Below are 15,396 nucleotides of genomic sequence, written 5' to 3'. Positions count from 1 at the left end.
CAATCCTGAATGGCAGCCATTTTATCGCCAGACAATGCAGTCAAATGAGTTGGGGCACTGAAGTCCCACAAGTTCAATGGAACAAAGGGATCCACTGCTACTTTCCATAGCTTTTTTCACCCTATAAATCTGCAATCCTAATACCATTCATCCAGGAGTAAGCCCCATTGAACTCAGTGGAAATTCACTCTGAGCAGACATGGTTAGGACTGCACGACGAAAGCGTTTTGGTTGGAATGGCAAGGGGGGCTTTGCCTGCCACTGTGCTCTGCCCCAGATCTCCCTCTGCTGAACCAGTCAGACCAGGCCCTTTATAAGATAATGGCATTAGCTGGCCAGTTAAGTACCACCCTTTACATGTTCAAAAAGGCTGCTCTGTTGTCACAGAGACTAAGGGGAGTAGCCCTCCTCCCCCCCCCCTCCCCGCACCTAGTTGGAAGCAACATTGCTTTGTAATGATGGAGAACAATAGGCTAAGTGGGGCTGTGTGCAAGAGAGAGAAGAGAGTTTTGACTGGTGCTGGAAGCAGGGGCGTTCTTAGCCCCTTGGCTGCTGGGGGCGGGAAGCCAAGAGGCACCCCTGGGGGGCGGGGCATTGCGGTGCGTGCGTGCGTGCGTCATGACGCACGTGACGCCCCGCCCCGGGGGTGCCGGGCGGCGGATTCGGGAGACTCCCGAAGCCTCCGCCCGGCGGCGGCACCCCTTCGTGCTGCGGCTGCTCGTGCCTGCGTGAGCAGCTGCGGCACGCAGGGGTGCTGGGAGGCGGATTCGGGAGTCTTTGCGGGCTGCAAAGACTCCCGAATCCGCCGCCCGGGCTCCCTTGGCAGAGCGCAAGTCGGGGCAGGGAGAGGGACGGCCTTTCTCCATGCCCCGTCTCCGCAAGCCAGCCAGCAGTGGAGCTCGGCAAAGAGGCAAGGGGAGGGCCAGCGAGGAGGGGGTGGCACCCCACCTGGCTGGCCCGCCCCTTGCCTCCATGCCGAGCTGCGCCGCTGGAAGGGGGGGCTATTTTCGGCGCTGCTGGGGCGGAGCCGCAGGGGCGGCCAGTGAAGGGGGTGACACCCCTCCTCGCTGGCCGCCCCTGCGGCTCCACCCCGGCAGTGCCGAAAATAGCCTTAAAAAGTAAAAAATAGCCTAAAAAACATAAAAAAGGAAAAAAAGTAATTTAAAAAAAAGCCCAGTGGGCGGGGCCGCCCCCCAGTGTGTTACCCCAGCAGGGGCGCTGCCCGGGGCCCCCCCCCCCCCACCGCCCCTCCTCTGCGACGCCCCTGGCTGGAAACTGGAGACACAGTGGCTTGTCTTGCTCTGTGATGGACCCAAAGCTATGGATTGGGGATCTCTCTGGAAAGCAAGATCTGTTGGGGTGTCAACGCTGTGAGCCCTTCTATCCTATGCTCAGATATGTGTAAATAAAACTTCATATCCTGGACACCACTCTCTTCTGAGCATCCCTGGAGTCTCTTGGCACCCAGATTGGGGTGCACTCTATTTCTGCCTGCATAGTGCGAAGAGTGGGGTTATTGCCACACTCACTGACCATTGTCATGTTGTTCTTTTTTAAAACCTGCTCATTCTGCCAAGAGATGGTTTGTGCACTTGTCTGTGTGTGTATTCTGGAGAGTTCTATCCTGCATTTCTTTTCTTCCTTTTCAAAACACAGAACAAACTCAAGGCCACAAACAATTTGAATAGGTTAATGTAAATTTCCACCTGTGTACCACTTTCCTTTTTGTTTGTTTTCAACACGGCAGCAGGTGTCAGACATGATAGCTGGTGTCAAGCTTAAGGAACACAATGAGAACTCGGAGCAAAGAATGGCAAGAGGGAAGCTGGCAACCAGGGCAACATCTCAGCATTGATTGTCTTTGAGAACTGCAAGTCCCTCTGGGCAAAACGAAAAAGAAAAAGGCATCGATTTAATCTGTATGCAATTACAGAGTGGCCTCCTTGCAGAGCTCTTCACCTCATCCAAGGAGGAACAACATTAGTTACGACACAGATAGCCATAACTCTTCAGCAGCGAACACAACAGAAGGTGACAGAAAAGGATTTTGACAGGTTGTTGCTCACATTTAAGCACAGCTCTTGAAAATGTGGAACTGGGGCCAGAATCAGCTACACGGGCTGCACCAGCCGCAAAGGAGGCAGCTCCGCAAAGATTTTCACGTGGCAGAATCATTTTCTGCTGCTCCAGAGGATCAGTTGTTGTTGTTCAGTCGTTCAGTCGTGTCTGACTCTTCGTGACCCCATGGACCAGAGCACGCCAGGCACGCCTATCCTTCACTGCCTCTCACAGTTTGGCCAAACTCATATTAGTAGCTTCAAGAACACTGTCCAACCATCTCATCCTCTGTCGTCCCCTTCTCCTTGTGCCCTCCATCTTTCCCAACATCAGGGTCTTTTCCAGGGAGTCTTCCCTTCTCATGAGGTGGCCAAAGTACTGGAGCCTCAACTTCAGGATCTGTCCTTCCAGTGAACACTCAGGGCTGATTTCTTTGAGAATGGATAGGTTTGATCTTTTTGCAGTCCATGGGACTCTCAAGAGAGTCTCCTCCAGCACCATAATTCAAAAGCATCAATTCTTCGGCGATCAGCCTTCTTTATGGTCCAGCTCTCACTTCCGTACATTACTACTGGGAAAACCATAGCTTTAACTATACGGACCTTTGTCGGCAAGGTGATGTCTTTGCTTTTTAAGATGCTGTCTAGGTTTGTCATTGCTTTTCTCCCAAGAAGCAGGCGTCTTCTAGATCTAATTAGGGTGGTCAGATGCAAAGGAGGGTCAGGGATCCTGCACCTTTAATAGTTGTTCAGAAGACATAATTCCAGCAAGTGCAGTTTGCCATGCAAGCAAGATGGGGGGGGGGGGTTTCCCTGAGAAATCACCAAATCTGGCAACACATCTACTAAGACGCATAACGCAGGGTGGGAATAGCCCGTTCATTTCAACTGAGCTTGCCCAGGAGACTTGTTCACGTGGACGGCGCAAATCTCGTTTAACCTTGCCGGTGATAAAAAAAATGCCATTGAGGCAGCACTTTACACTGGGTCAATACAGCGTACTGAAGCTATTTATTTATTTAAATAGCCTCCCCTATTCTGAAAGTCCCGGGGATGGCTAACAATGGACTAAAAGCATGTCTAAAATTATATGTTACACAATGCCATTAAAACAAAACGAATGCCAAAGCACCGGCTCCATAGAGCTTAACCTTGGTGCCGCAAAGCAGTAACCACTTTGGAAAACAATGCAATGCTTCTGGGAAACGCTCATTCTTGGGCCCTATCTGCTGACGGCAGAGATAGAACCTGAGACCTTCTGCATGCAAAGCAGAGGCTCCACTGCTGGGATACAGCCCTTCGCACTGCAGACGAGGGTCTCGTGTGGCCTACGGTGCCTCCCTACAGATCATTCCCTCATTATAAGGGTTCTAGCCTGGCTTTCTCCCCGGAATGAATGCTTCTTTTCTGTCACTGTGTTCAAGCGTTAAAGGCCGCTCTAACTGCAGTCTGATGCAGCACTGCCCAGACGCATGACAGCGAGAACTGGACTCGTGCTGGGAAGAGAAAGTAGGATTTAGAGAAGAGGCATTAGGGATCCAACACTACTGAGAAGGTTCGCTCTCGTCACAGCAAGAGCACCAGCTGACATTCCATTCTGCCCAAACGCAAGTTTGCTCCGTCTTTCACTAAGAGGTGTTGCTCAGTTAAAGCAGGGGTCAGCAAACTTTTTCAGCAATCCATCAGACCTTGTGGGGCGGGGCCGGACTATATTTTAGGGGGGGGGGGGGAATATGAACGAATTCCTATGCCCCACAAATAACCCAGAGATGCATTTTAAATAAAAGCACACATTCTACTCATGTAAAAATACCAGGCAGGCCCCACAAATAACCCAGAGACGCATTCTAAATAAAAGGACACATTCTACTCATGTAAAAACACGCTGATTCCCGGACCATCTGTGGGCAGGATTTGGAAGGCAATTGGGCCAGATCCGGCCCCCGGGCCTTAGTTTGCCTACCCATGAGTTAAAGGATATTGCCGGCCTATATTTAGTGAGCCTCTGTTCGTAAACCTGTTGGCACACCGTAGACAACGGCAGGATTTTTAAAGTCCCCAATACACTTACATTATCAGATCCAAATTTTAAAGGCTGTGAATTATGTAATGAATTCAAACACGGCGTTTTATTAGCAGCATGTTACATCTCTGGAGGCCTGTGGATTTGACCGAAGGAAACATTGTTCCAGAGTTAAGGGCCAGACTAACAGGGTGGCAGGAGCAAGATGTCAAACATCAAAACTACAGCGTAGCAATCTTGCAATCTCAACTACATTATGTCTACAATATATTTATCCTTCCAGATGGGAAGGTGGTGGATAAACCTAACATTTTCAAAATGCCATTAAAATGCACCCACTTGAGACGCACACAGACCCCAAGCTCCAAAAAGTCTGAAAAAGAACCCTCACTGTAGGCCGCAGTATGCTCCACAAATATTTTACCAAGCTACAACGTCTTGAAACACCACTGTGCCCCAGAACGAACTGCTCAATTGCTATTTGCATTTAACAAGTAGCAGTGCATCTTTTTAAGGTTGGCCGGAAATCATTTGTCTAGATCAGAAGTGGAGAACCTGCACCCCCCCCACCCCGAACTCTTAAAGAATTCTAATGTGAAAATTGCTGGTATTCTAACATAAATATGTAACTTGTCCCTAAAATCAGCCCCCGCATCCAAGGACTAGAAAATGGCAAATGTAACACCACTTTTTTTTTAGGGAATCCAGAGGCAATCCAGAAAATTATGTCTCTTGCGGGAAAAGTGGTGGAAAGCATTATTAAACCCAGGAGTACCTAGCATATAGAAGTACCAATTTTGCTGAAGCATGATCTGCATGGCTACTGCAAGGTTAAATACTATCTCGCTAACCTTTCAGAGTTCTTTGAGAGTGTCAGAAAGCATCTAGCTAGAGGTGATCCAGTCGAACTGGTTAGGAAACTGGAAGCCAAGAGCAGGAATAAATGTACAGTTCTTCCAATGGAGGGATACAGAAAGTGGAGAACTTCCAAGGGTTGGTTTGGGGACTTGTGCTTTTCAACGTGTTCACAATGATTTAGGGTTGGGGTGAGTAATAAGGTTACCACTGCTGCTGGTAATACCACATTGTTCAGAGTGACTGGAACAAAAAGGGATTGTGTGGAGCTCCGAAAGGATTTCTCCAAACTCAGTGAATGTACAGTAAAATGGCAAATGAAACTCAATGTACATAGAGGGGGGACCCTAATTTCACATGCATACAGATGGATGCTACCACCAGGGAATGAAGGTACTAGCTTTGTACCCGGTTCAGGCTCCCCTGCCTCCCTATTATGGAAATATGTTTTCTTCACTGCCTGCATAAACCTGGCGGCATAGAAAAGTGTTTGGCGTGAGAATATGAGCATGAGAATATGCCCAGAGATTCTCTCTCTCTCTCCTGACAGCAGAGGGAAACATGGTGGTGCGGGGAGAGAAACTGCAGAAAGATTTCGGTTTGGTAGCCACACAGAAACTCCTGTCCTGGATGAGGGATCTGTGTACTTATCGAAACTAAAAAAGGGAAAGGGAAAGGAAGATGATTCTCGATAGTAAGGAAATTCATTTAGAGAACTGCCAAGCGGTAGTTTTACAAAGAAGTCACTATCAAATCTTGGACTGGAAGCCACTGTGATTGCCATTGCTATCAGTTGTGAGTTTTGAAACGCCGCCAAATCAACAGCCCTAAAGAGTGATAAAGCAGAATCATTATCTATGGCTTGATGCCTCTCAAATGTCAAGAGCCCCCTGACAACTAATCTAGCAGCCCGGATTGCTTACACTTCAGGGTGTTTGTTCAAATGTTGCTTCCATGAAACGAGATAAGAAGTCACTGTTGCGTTGGTTCCAGAGAATAAGAACGCAAAAGTAGACCGAGATGGTATCCACTGTTGAAGCAGCTTCTGTTGACACAGCAAGAGTTTTCAGGCTTTTTTGAATTACAGAGACATTATTTTCTCATGGACAGTGGAAAGGTAATGAAGTTTCCAGCTGTCAGGGCTCTTGACTGGAAGCAGAGTCACTGCAGAGCCAGGCAAGCAGAAGGCCGATCACCAAGACATCAGCCTTGGGAAGGCAAAGCAAGAGAGGCAGGCAGGCGAGAAGCCTGGAAGCAGCTGATTTAGTCTGTCAGCAGTTTCGCAGAGACTCGTTACTCAGGCTTGAGGAGCCAGGCCAATGTCTAAAGACCGAGACTCCTTATGTCACCTGGCAATCCCTGCCTTTGCAAACTGCAGTACCTCCTTCTGGCCACCTACACTGGTGGCGCACAAGTGCAATGTTCACCAAGCCAACAGCTCCCTCTTCTGGTACACTGCCAGAGTGGCGCAGAGTGCAAGGCACTGGGGTGGATATGTCTGCCGGAGTCCTCCGCTCAAGGCTCCCCGAGCCTGAAAAAAAGATGGCGGTAGTGATGTTGTTGTTGTTGTTCAGTCGTGTCCGACTCTTCGTGACCCCATGGACCAGAGCACGCCAGGCACGCCTATCCTTCACTGCCTCTCGCAGTTTGGCCAAACTCATGTTAGTAGCTTCGAGAACACTGTCCAACCATCTCATCCTCTGTCGTCCCCTTCTCCTTGTGCCCTCCATCTTTCCCAACATCAGAGTCTTTTCCAGGGAGTCTTCTCTTCTCATGAGGTGGCCAAAGTACTGGAGCCTCAACTTCAGGATCTGTCCTTCTAGTGAGCAGTCAGGGCTGATTTCTTTGAGAATGGATAGGTTTGATCTTCTTGCAGTCCATGGGACTCTCAAGAGTCTCCTCCAGCACCATAATTCAAAAGCATCAATTCTTCGGCGATCAGCCTTCTTGATGGTTCAGCTCTCACTTCCGTACATTACTACCGGGAAGACCATAGCTTTAACTATACGGACCTTTGTCGGCAAGGTGATGTCTTTGCTTTTTAAGATGCTGTCTAGGTTTGTCATTGCTTTTCTCCCAAGAAGCAGGCGTCTTCTAATTTCGTGACTGCTGTCACCATCTGCAGTGATCATGGAACCCAAGAAAGTGAAATCTCTCACTGCCTCCATTTCTTCCCCTTCTATTTGCCAGGCGGTAGTGATGCTAACCTTTAAATCCTGGTTACCTTTAGAGTTAGGTTAAGGACCGAATTTAAACGGCATACGTGTTAGGTGCTGAGCCGTTTTGGGGCTCCACATATTTCTGGTCCAAAGGCCAAGCTTGTGTATCCTTGGATCCATTGCCACTACTGTACTGTCACATAATATGAAGCCACAGGGCTGATCTCACCATGCACAGCTTTGCCCGCATTGTGCAACCATCCATTTTGGTGTCTGGTAGACAACGAAGGCTCTTGGAAATTTCAGCTTTCTTTTCTTTCTCCCCCCCCCCCAAACAACAACAATAAAGCAAGTCTCTGGGCCTTATAGCTTCCGAGATAAGCCTGAAAATATGTGGGCAGCAACTCATGGAAACTGAGAGGTGGGCTGAGCAGAATCGCAGTCAAGAGGTGGGTCTTCTGTGACGCGGATGTAATAGCTCCCCGACTCTTTGTCGGGACAACTAGAATAAATTATGCAAAACAAGCAAAAGACGACATATTTGCATAAGATATTCAGGATGCAAAATTTTCTCAGCATAGATACTGGGTTACCTTGGTGAGGGTTTTTTTTTTTTCTTTCTTTCTTTAAAGTGAACTTCCACAATGGGTTGAGCTGCGAGAACTTTTGAAAAACTCAAGCACAGGCCATATACAGATACCAGGTCACCTAATTGTGAAATTGAGACACTCATTTTGCAAAACGGGAGGGGGGGGCATAAAAGAAAAGTGGCAATTAGTTTATGTGGGGGAAATAGGAAGTCAGGGGGAATGAAATACAAATTGTTCCCTTTACCACCAAAGACCAGAGTGTATAAATTAAAAAGAGCTGAGTGTGGCTGTGTTTGCTTTCTTTCTTTGTCTGTCTTATTTTGTTTCTCTTTTATTCTTTCTTTGCTTCCCACCCCTTAAGTCAACAACCCTTAACAGGATACAGGGCGTTCCTAGAGGATTTTCCTTGAAATTTGATTAAAACACATACAGAAGAACACAGTAACTGAAAAAACACTATAAGTTTTACATCATGCCAGGAAACCTGCACTAAACTTTTTGTCACACAGTCCAACAGGAGTCTTTGTACCAGAAGGCAGGGCTGAGTCAGATAAAATTAATCTAATTGTTAAGATAAAACTGCCATGAGGTGGGATCTACTGCCCTCTCCTGGAGAGAGAGAACAAAATCAGTTTTTTAATGAGAAACTGTGTACTGTACAGTGTTTTTTGGATTCTATTCCTATAGCAAAGAGTAATAATATTTAGATTTTCAAACTGCACATGTCTGCTTGGAAGAAAGATACAGAAACCCTTGTCTGTCACCCTGCAATGTATATATTATATTATACATATATAATATATTATACAGTATTATATATAATAACATTATATATATATTATTATGCAGCAGTTTTTGTATATGCTGTGGCTTATACCAGATGGGTGGGGTATAAACAATAAAATTATTATTATTATTATTACCTGCAATAAAACTCCTAAATATTTTTGTTTTTACTTCTTCAAACTTGAGGACTCCCCCCAAATCTGCTAATGGCTCCCTCTTCTGCATAGGGGGTACCATTTTGGCTACATTAAAAATGACACTGATACCTGAACATCATAAAAAGAAGGAATGCTTCTTTAGCACTAAAGGTAAAGGTAAAGGGACCCCTGACCATTAGGTCCAGTCGTGTCCAACTCTGGGGTTGCGGCGCTCATCTCGTATTACTGGCCGAAGGAGCCGACGTACAGCTTCCAGGTCATGTGGCCAGCATGACAAAGCCACTTCTGGAGAACCAGAGCAGCGCACGGAAATGCCGTTTACCTTCCCGCCGGAGCGGTACCTATTTATCTACTTGCACTTTGACGTGCTTTCGAACTGCTAGGTGGGCAGGAGCTGCGACCAAGCAACGGGAGCTCACCCCGTCGCGGGGATTTGAACCACCGACCTTCTGATCAGCAAACCCTAGGCTCTGTGGTTTAACCCACAGCGCCACCCGCGTCCCTTCTTTAGCACTAGAGATTAACTATTTCTCCATTGCTGTTGCTCAAGGCTCAGGCAGTCTCCGTGTTGCAGAGTGCCTTCCATCAGCTTGGCTGGTGGCCTAGCTGCCCTCTCTCTGGGCAGGGATGGTCTAACTTCTGTCATCTAGGCTCTGCTAACCTCTAGGTCAGATTACTGCAACACATTACAGGGGTACCTCTGGTTGCAAACGGGATCTGTTCCGGAGCCCCGTTCGCAACATGAACAGAGCGCAAACTGAAGTGCCGTGTCTGCGCATGTGCAGGGCGCGATTCGGAGCTTCTGCACATGCGCAAAGCCCTGAACCCAGAAGTAACCCATTCCGGTACTTCCGGGTTCGGCGCGTTCCTAACCCGTGCCGAACGCAACCTGCAGCGAAAGAAACCAGAGGTATGACTGTATACATAGGGCTGCCTCTGAAGATGGTTCAGAAACTTCAGCTAGTGCAGAATTCGGCAGCCTAGTTGCTCTCCAGGGCAAGACCGTTTGAGCATATTACCCTGATCCTGGCCCGGCAGAACTACCTGCCAGTTTGTTTCCAGGCCCAGTTCAAAGTGCTGGTTATGACCTATAAAGCCTTAAACGGCCAAGGACCATTTAATACCTCAAGGACTGCCTCTCCCCATATGAACCGACCCAGACCCTGCAATCATCATATGAGGCCCTTCTTGTGTGCCTCCTCCACGAGAAGTCCAGAGGGTGGCAACACGAGAAAAGGCCTTTTCCACGGAGGTTCCCCACTTGTGGAATGCTCTTCCTAGGTGGGTGTTTATTGTTTTTGTTTGTTGCTATGCTATGCATTTTTTGCATTTTCATACAGGCAACTCCCCATTTGGACGGGGGTTGCGTTCTGGGCCACCTGCCCCCACCCCATTCGCCCCCTTCCAGAGCCAAAAACGGTGTGCACATTGGCAGTCAGGAGTCAATCAAATGCATGTGAAACGGTTGTTGCTTGTGTAGTAAACTGCCCTATGTTCCTTGGATGAAGAGTGGTATAGAAATTTAATAACTAATAATTATCATTATTATTACTATTAAGTGTTTTAATAACTCCCAGTAAATAAAACCTTAAGAATTGGGGTTATAATATAGGCCTACAGTCGCACCTTGGTACTTGGGAGCCAATCGGAAGCCACGCCTTGGTTTCAGAACGTTTTGGAAGTCGAACAGACTTCCGGGACAGATTCTGTTCGACTTCCGAGGTGCGGCTGCACATTGATATGTCAGTTCAGCTGCAAGAATCAAGCATACAGCTAACACAGCAGCAGAAGGGGCTGCACCACTCACAGGCCTCTCTATGGCTAGGTCACTTCAGCAAAGCAGAATGAGGAAGAAGAGAAGAAGAAGAGTTTGGATTTGATATCCCGCTTTTCACTACCAGAAGGAGTCTCAAAGCGGCTAACATTCTCCTTTCCCTTCCTCCCCCACAACAAACACTCTGTGAGATGAGTGGGGCTGAGAGACTTCAGAGAAGTGTGACTAGCCCAAGATCACCCAGCAGCTGCATGTGGAGGAGCGGGGACACGAACCCGGTTCCCCAGATTACGAGTCTACCACTCTTAACCACTACACCACACTGGAGCATCTGCCGGACTGGCTCCACGACCATGCTGACTTCACCACTGCCTACCCCTCTCTATCCCAGAACACTGCAGGGTTTCAGCCAGAGGTATATCAGGTGAGCAGCACAAACCCACCCCACTGCCCGTTGCTGCAGCTACCATTTTTAAACTTGCGAAGGGTTAGCCTCTATGGATACAATCGACTGAGAATTCTCCCTTAAAACGAATAAGAGCAACACAACATCAGAGCAGTTGCGTTCCTGTACCAGTCCCATTCATTTCCATTAGCATGCTAAGGAGAACTTCATGGTGAATTGTGCCCTAAGTACATTTCAGCAGATGCTGCCACCGAGAACAAAGAAAAGGCCTGAAGAAAGACCACTCCTTTCACTTTTTTTTTTGCTATGCATTCACAAAGGAACCGCCAGTGACTGAACACAGATCTAAGGATAAAGCCGCAGTAAGAACGAGAATTTAGGAAAATATCAAACACACCAGTTTCACTTTTTAATGCTTGACGTTATACTATGTGATAGCAACACGCAGGAACGCGTATAGTTTTATAAAAGCCAACATTTCATCTTAATTGCAAGAGACCTGGGCTTCATGCAAATCTATTTGCACATTTTGGAGACAACAAACACCAAATTAGCAGACGTTTCCAGACTGGAGAGCAGGCTTGAAAACAAGCACTCTTTCCAACAGAGCAACCTTGATTGTTTTCACAAAGGTATGATTTCAGGCAAACATGAAACGTGAGGCACAAGCATCACTTAACAGCAGGCGTTGCCACAACAGAAACTAGAGCACAGGAACTGAGCCTCTGTTTCCAGGACACAAATACTAAATTATAAAGTGCGCTTTTTCCCAACTACAGATATTAGAAGCAATAATAGCATGGATCGCTTTCACCTAAAACTGCTTCCCCAATGGAGCCTGCTGCAATGCCCCCTACTGCTTAAAATATGGATTTCTCTGAAGGTGGAAAGATAGGATTTGAAGGATGAGGCCTTTAGTCTAACCTTCTCCCCTAGCTTTCCATGTGCAGAGATGTGTAGCACTGGCGAGAATTCATTCATGCAATCCACCCGCACTCGCTACCGGCAGTCTAAACCAATGTGGTCCCAGAAGACCCAGACTATGTTCTTTTTTTCTGCACTTTCAAATCAGCCCCGAAACATAACAGTTGTTTACTACTTGCCCATAGCCATACAAAGAGTCAGTAGAAGACCCAAGAATCAATAAGCTCCGGGCACACAGATACCCTCGCCAGCTTGGCAGTGCAAGAGTGACTCCGACCCCTTCCCTTCTGGCAAGCACACAGCAAGAGCCCCCTGTGGAGTGATGGGGCCATGTGGCACCTCTGCTATGCCTTTGTCCCAGGGAAGGGAAGCAGACGCTGGCCTCAGGGGACAGGCCTGTGTTGTCCACAGGCGGCAGTGGCGGCAGCTCCCGCATTTGGTGGCAGCCTTAGAAATTGGCCCAGAACCAGGATCAAGAGGAAGGAGGTGCATTAGCCACAGCTGTTGCTCCTGCCCAACCTCAAGACCGGCAGATCTAGCAACGCCAACAGTACTGATGGGCCCTTCAAGCGGTGGCGGCAGCCCAAATGGAACCAGCAGTGCAATCAGAACAAGCCAGCGATCCTGAGCAGCTCCACCAGTCCCTACAGCCGCTGTACAGGTGGCGGCGTCCTTGGCAAAGTTAATTGCCGCTGATAGCAAGGCTGCACCTGCTGAAGTGACGAATGCTGGAGCTTCTCTGGGGACAGAGTGGTTTGCTCCAGTGGTGCCGCTGCCAAAGCTAGCAGGCTCCACTGATGCAAACAGCTCTGGTGGTTTATAGGCTCGGCTCAACCTCAGCCTCCTGTTAAGACATCCATGGCTCCCCCTTGGCTCCTCGGAATGATGCCAAAATCAAGCCCTCCCTCAAGGGAATGAAGGCGCACATTCCAGATGGCTCTGGAAGGCTTGAAGCAGCCAACATGTTTAGACCTCTAGCGCATAGTGATTTCCTACTTTTGGTTCAGCTCCTGCAACAAACCACCCTTCCTTTCACAGACAAGCCAGGACTTAGCTCAATGCACAAAGAGCCAGAATGTGGCCAGCAGTCGCCCACAACTTCCAGGGACACCAATGCTTGTAACAATCACACAATATGGAGGGGAAGACTAAAAGGAAGAAGACCACCCAAACGACACTTTCAACCATCTGTATATCCAAGCAATTCACTTTTTCCATTTCAGCACCTCTTCTCTCAGGCAGGATATTTCATTTCAGATCCAGTGTTTAGAAAAGGAAAAACTCACAGTCAAACTACTGACCCACAAGGACCCTTCAGCATGGCGGTACTCCTCAGAGCTGGGCAGCTGTGCTCTTTTTGATCTAGATCGGCCTGGGGGGGGTGCAGGAATGTGCATCTAACTACTCAAACAGGACTTATCAGTTTAATGCAGCATTCTTTTAGCTCTCTTGTCATGCCATAGACACACTCACGGATTGTATATCCCAGCTTTTCAGCATGAATCCTTTTGGCCATGAACTGCCCTTCAATCAAGGCCCGTATCTCCAATTCCTTGGGAAATGTTGAGACCTGTAAGAAAGAGAAACAGATTAATATGCATGCGTCCAATGCAGTAAGAGAGGCTACTTTAAAACCATGCGCACCAAATGCCCGGTTTATGATGCGTCAAAGTTGCCTTCGCCTTCCGAGTCTGTACTTAAGTCTGGGCTACTTTGCCTTCCTGCAGCATCATGACAACCCCAATTCAGCTCATAATCTTGTCCTAGCTGGCATATTCCTCAATCCTGAAATCAATACGTGATTAAATATTTGCAGCGCAACTGCTAAATGTGTTTCTGTATTTTCTCCTTCATATGTAAAGGACTTTTGAAACTTGCTCACAGAACATTATTGTTGGAGGGGTGGAGTGCAGAAAAGCAGAGCCACAGATAAATTCAACAGCAGAAATTTGTCTTCCTGCTGCCTGATTAAAACTAACCCTGGGGTGTTGTCACTTCCCTTTGTAACAGTGAAATCCTTTGCATGTCTACCCAGAAGCAAGCTCCACTGAATTCAGTGGGGCTTACTCCCAGGTAAGTGTGCTTGGGATTGCAGCCTAATTCAGTGAGGTGTGGCATGTTTTTTCTCTCTGTCCCATGTACACTGTTTAAATAAAGAAGCTTGTATCACAAATATTGACAAACTCCCCCATGGACCTGCACAATTGCACATTGTTTTGTTTTACTGCACTGATGGCTGCAGAGCAAAGTTCACACACTAGGAAGCAAGTGAATGTGGTGGGACTTCCTCCCAAGGATCATTGCTGGAAAACAAGTGTTTAAAGTGCTTTGTAACCCTTATTTATGTTCATGACAAGCCTGTGAGGTTCGGCTGTGGTTACTATCTCTCATTTTAAAAATGGAAAGCTGTGGTACAGACAAGAGTGTCTAGCCCAAAGCCACTGCTATTGAAATCAGGGGCTGAGGAGGGATTTGAATCAAAATATCCCATGGACAAAATATCCCAGGGACACGGGTGGCGCTTGGTCTAAACCACAGAGCCTAGGGCTTGCCGATCGGAAGGTTGGCAGGTCAAATCCCCGCGACGGGGTGAGCTCCCGTTGTTCGGTCCTAGCTCCTGCCCACCTAGCAGTTCAAAAGCACTTCAAAGTGCAAGTGGATAAATACAGGTAGGTACCACTCCAGTGGGAAGGTAAACGGTGTTTTCGTATGCTGCTCTGGTTCACCAGAAGTGGCTTAGTCATGCTGGCCACTTGACCCGGAAGCGGCAAACGCCGGCTCCCTTGGCCTACAGAGCGAGATGAGCGCGCAACCCCAGAGTCGTCCACGACTGGACCTAACGGTCAGGGGTACCTTTACCTTTACCCCATTGACAAACATTCTAGGGAAGTGAAAAGCTTGCTATCTGTTTTGGTTGGTATTGCCTGGTTATGGATTTTGGAACATGCAAAGCTGTGACATGTGTTGAGGAAGGGGTTGTATGTGGAAGTGTTGCCCAGGCTGCAATTCAATTATGCTTCAAGTAACCCTTAAACAAAGATGTGAGGCTGCTCTTACTCTGTTGTTGTGTGTGTTGAATCGGTGAATTCCCACGGTCTCCGGTATAATCTCCATCACATCAAAATAAAAGCCTAAATGGAAAGTTAAAAATATTACCACATTTGTCTTTGGTAGCAACAATCTTTAACCTAAAATATATATATTATGACAACAATAAGCAGCAGAATGATTTACGCATTGTGTTTGGGCATTACATGTTCAAGCCTTTACATGCTGCTTCCTCTCTCCCTTCCTTCTTCCCTCTCCCTCCTCCCCTCATATGTTCTGTTTAAATAGGTACTTCCTGGTTTCTGATAAACCACAGTCTGCCATTACATCTTAACCAACAAACCATGGCATGCACCTGTCCTGGAAGCCACGGTTATAAACCAGAGTTTGACTGTGACTTGCAAGGGAGAATCACTGCCTTTTTCTGACGGTGATTTCTATGTCTCTTCCAGTGGCTACTAGTAGTCGGCTGAAGCCGGTGTGTCTGGCAGCAGTTAACAGAATATTGTGTTGCTCTTCTGGTAGATGAGCAGGTCACTGATGCACAAGAGGCCAGTGGAGCAGATGCTAAAGTATCTAATCAAACCTTGATACTTCCCTCTCTTCGAAGACACAT

General features: G+C 47.5%; 1 protein-coding gene across 3 annotated transcripts in view; it reads right to left on the bottom strand.

Annotated features, from left to right (window-relative positions):
• The window catches only part of XYLB (xylulokinase), a 105,626-nt gene that overhangs the window by 63,113 nt on the left and 27,117 nt on the right, over positions 1 to 15,396 (bottom strand). For all 3 annotated transcript variants that reach the window (XR_004427646.1, XM_033165116.1, XM_033165117.1), the window contains 2 exons: positions 14,790 to 14,863; positions 13,206 to 13,302 (listed from right to left, as the gene is read on the bottom strand). Coding sequence is in view for 2 of the 3 variants with exons in the window: in XM_033165116.1 (XP_033021007.1) it covers positions 13,206 to 13,302; positions 14,790 to 14,863 (171 nt within the window). In the remaining variant the exon portion in view is untranslated. The remainder of the gene's footprint in view (positions 1 to 13,205; positions 13,303 to 14,789; positions 14,864 to 15,396) is intronic.

Source organism: Lacerta agilis, chromosome 12 (assembly GCF_009819535.1).
Source record: "Lacerta agilis isolate rLacAgi1 chromosome 12, rLacAgi1.pri, whole genome shotgun sequence".
NCBI lineage: Eukaryota > Metazoa > Chordata > Lepidosauria > Squamata > Lacertidae > Lacerta > Lacerta agilis.
This window is presented reverse-complemented; position numbering and strand designations above follow the sequence as displayed.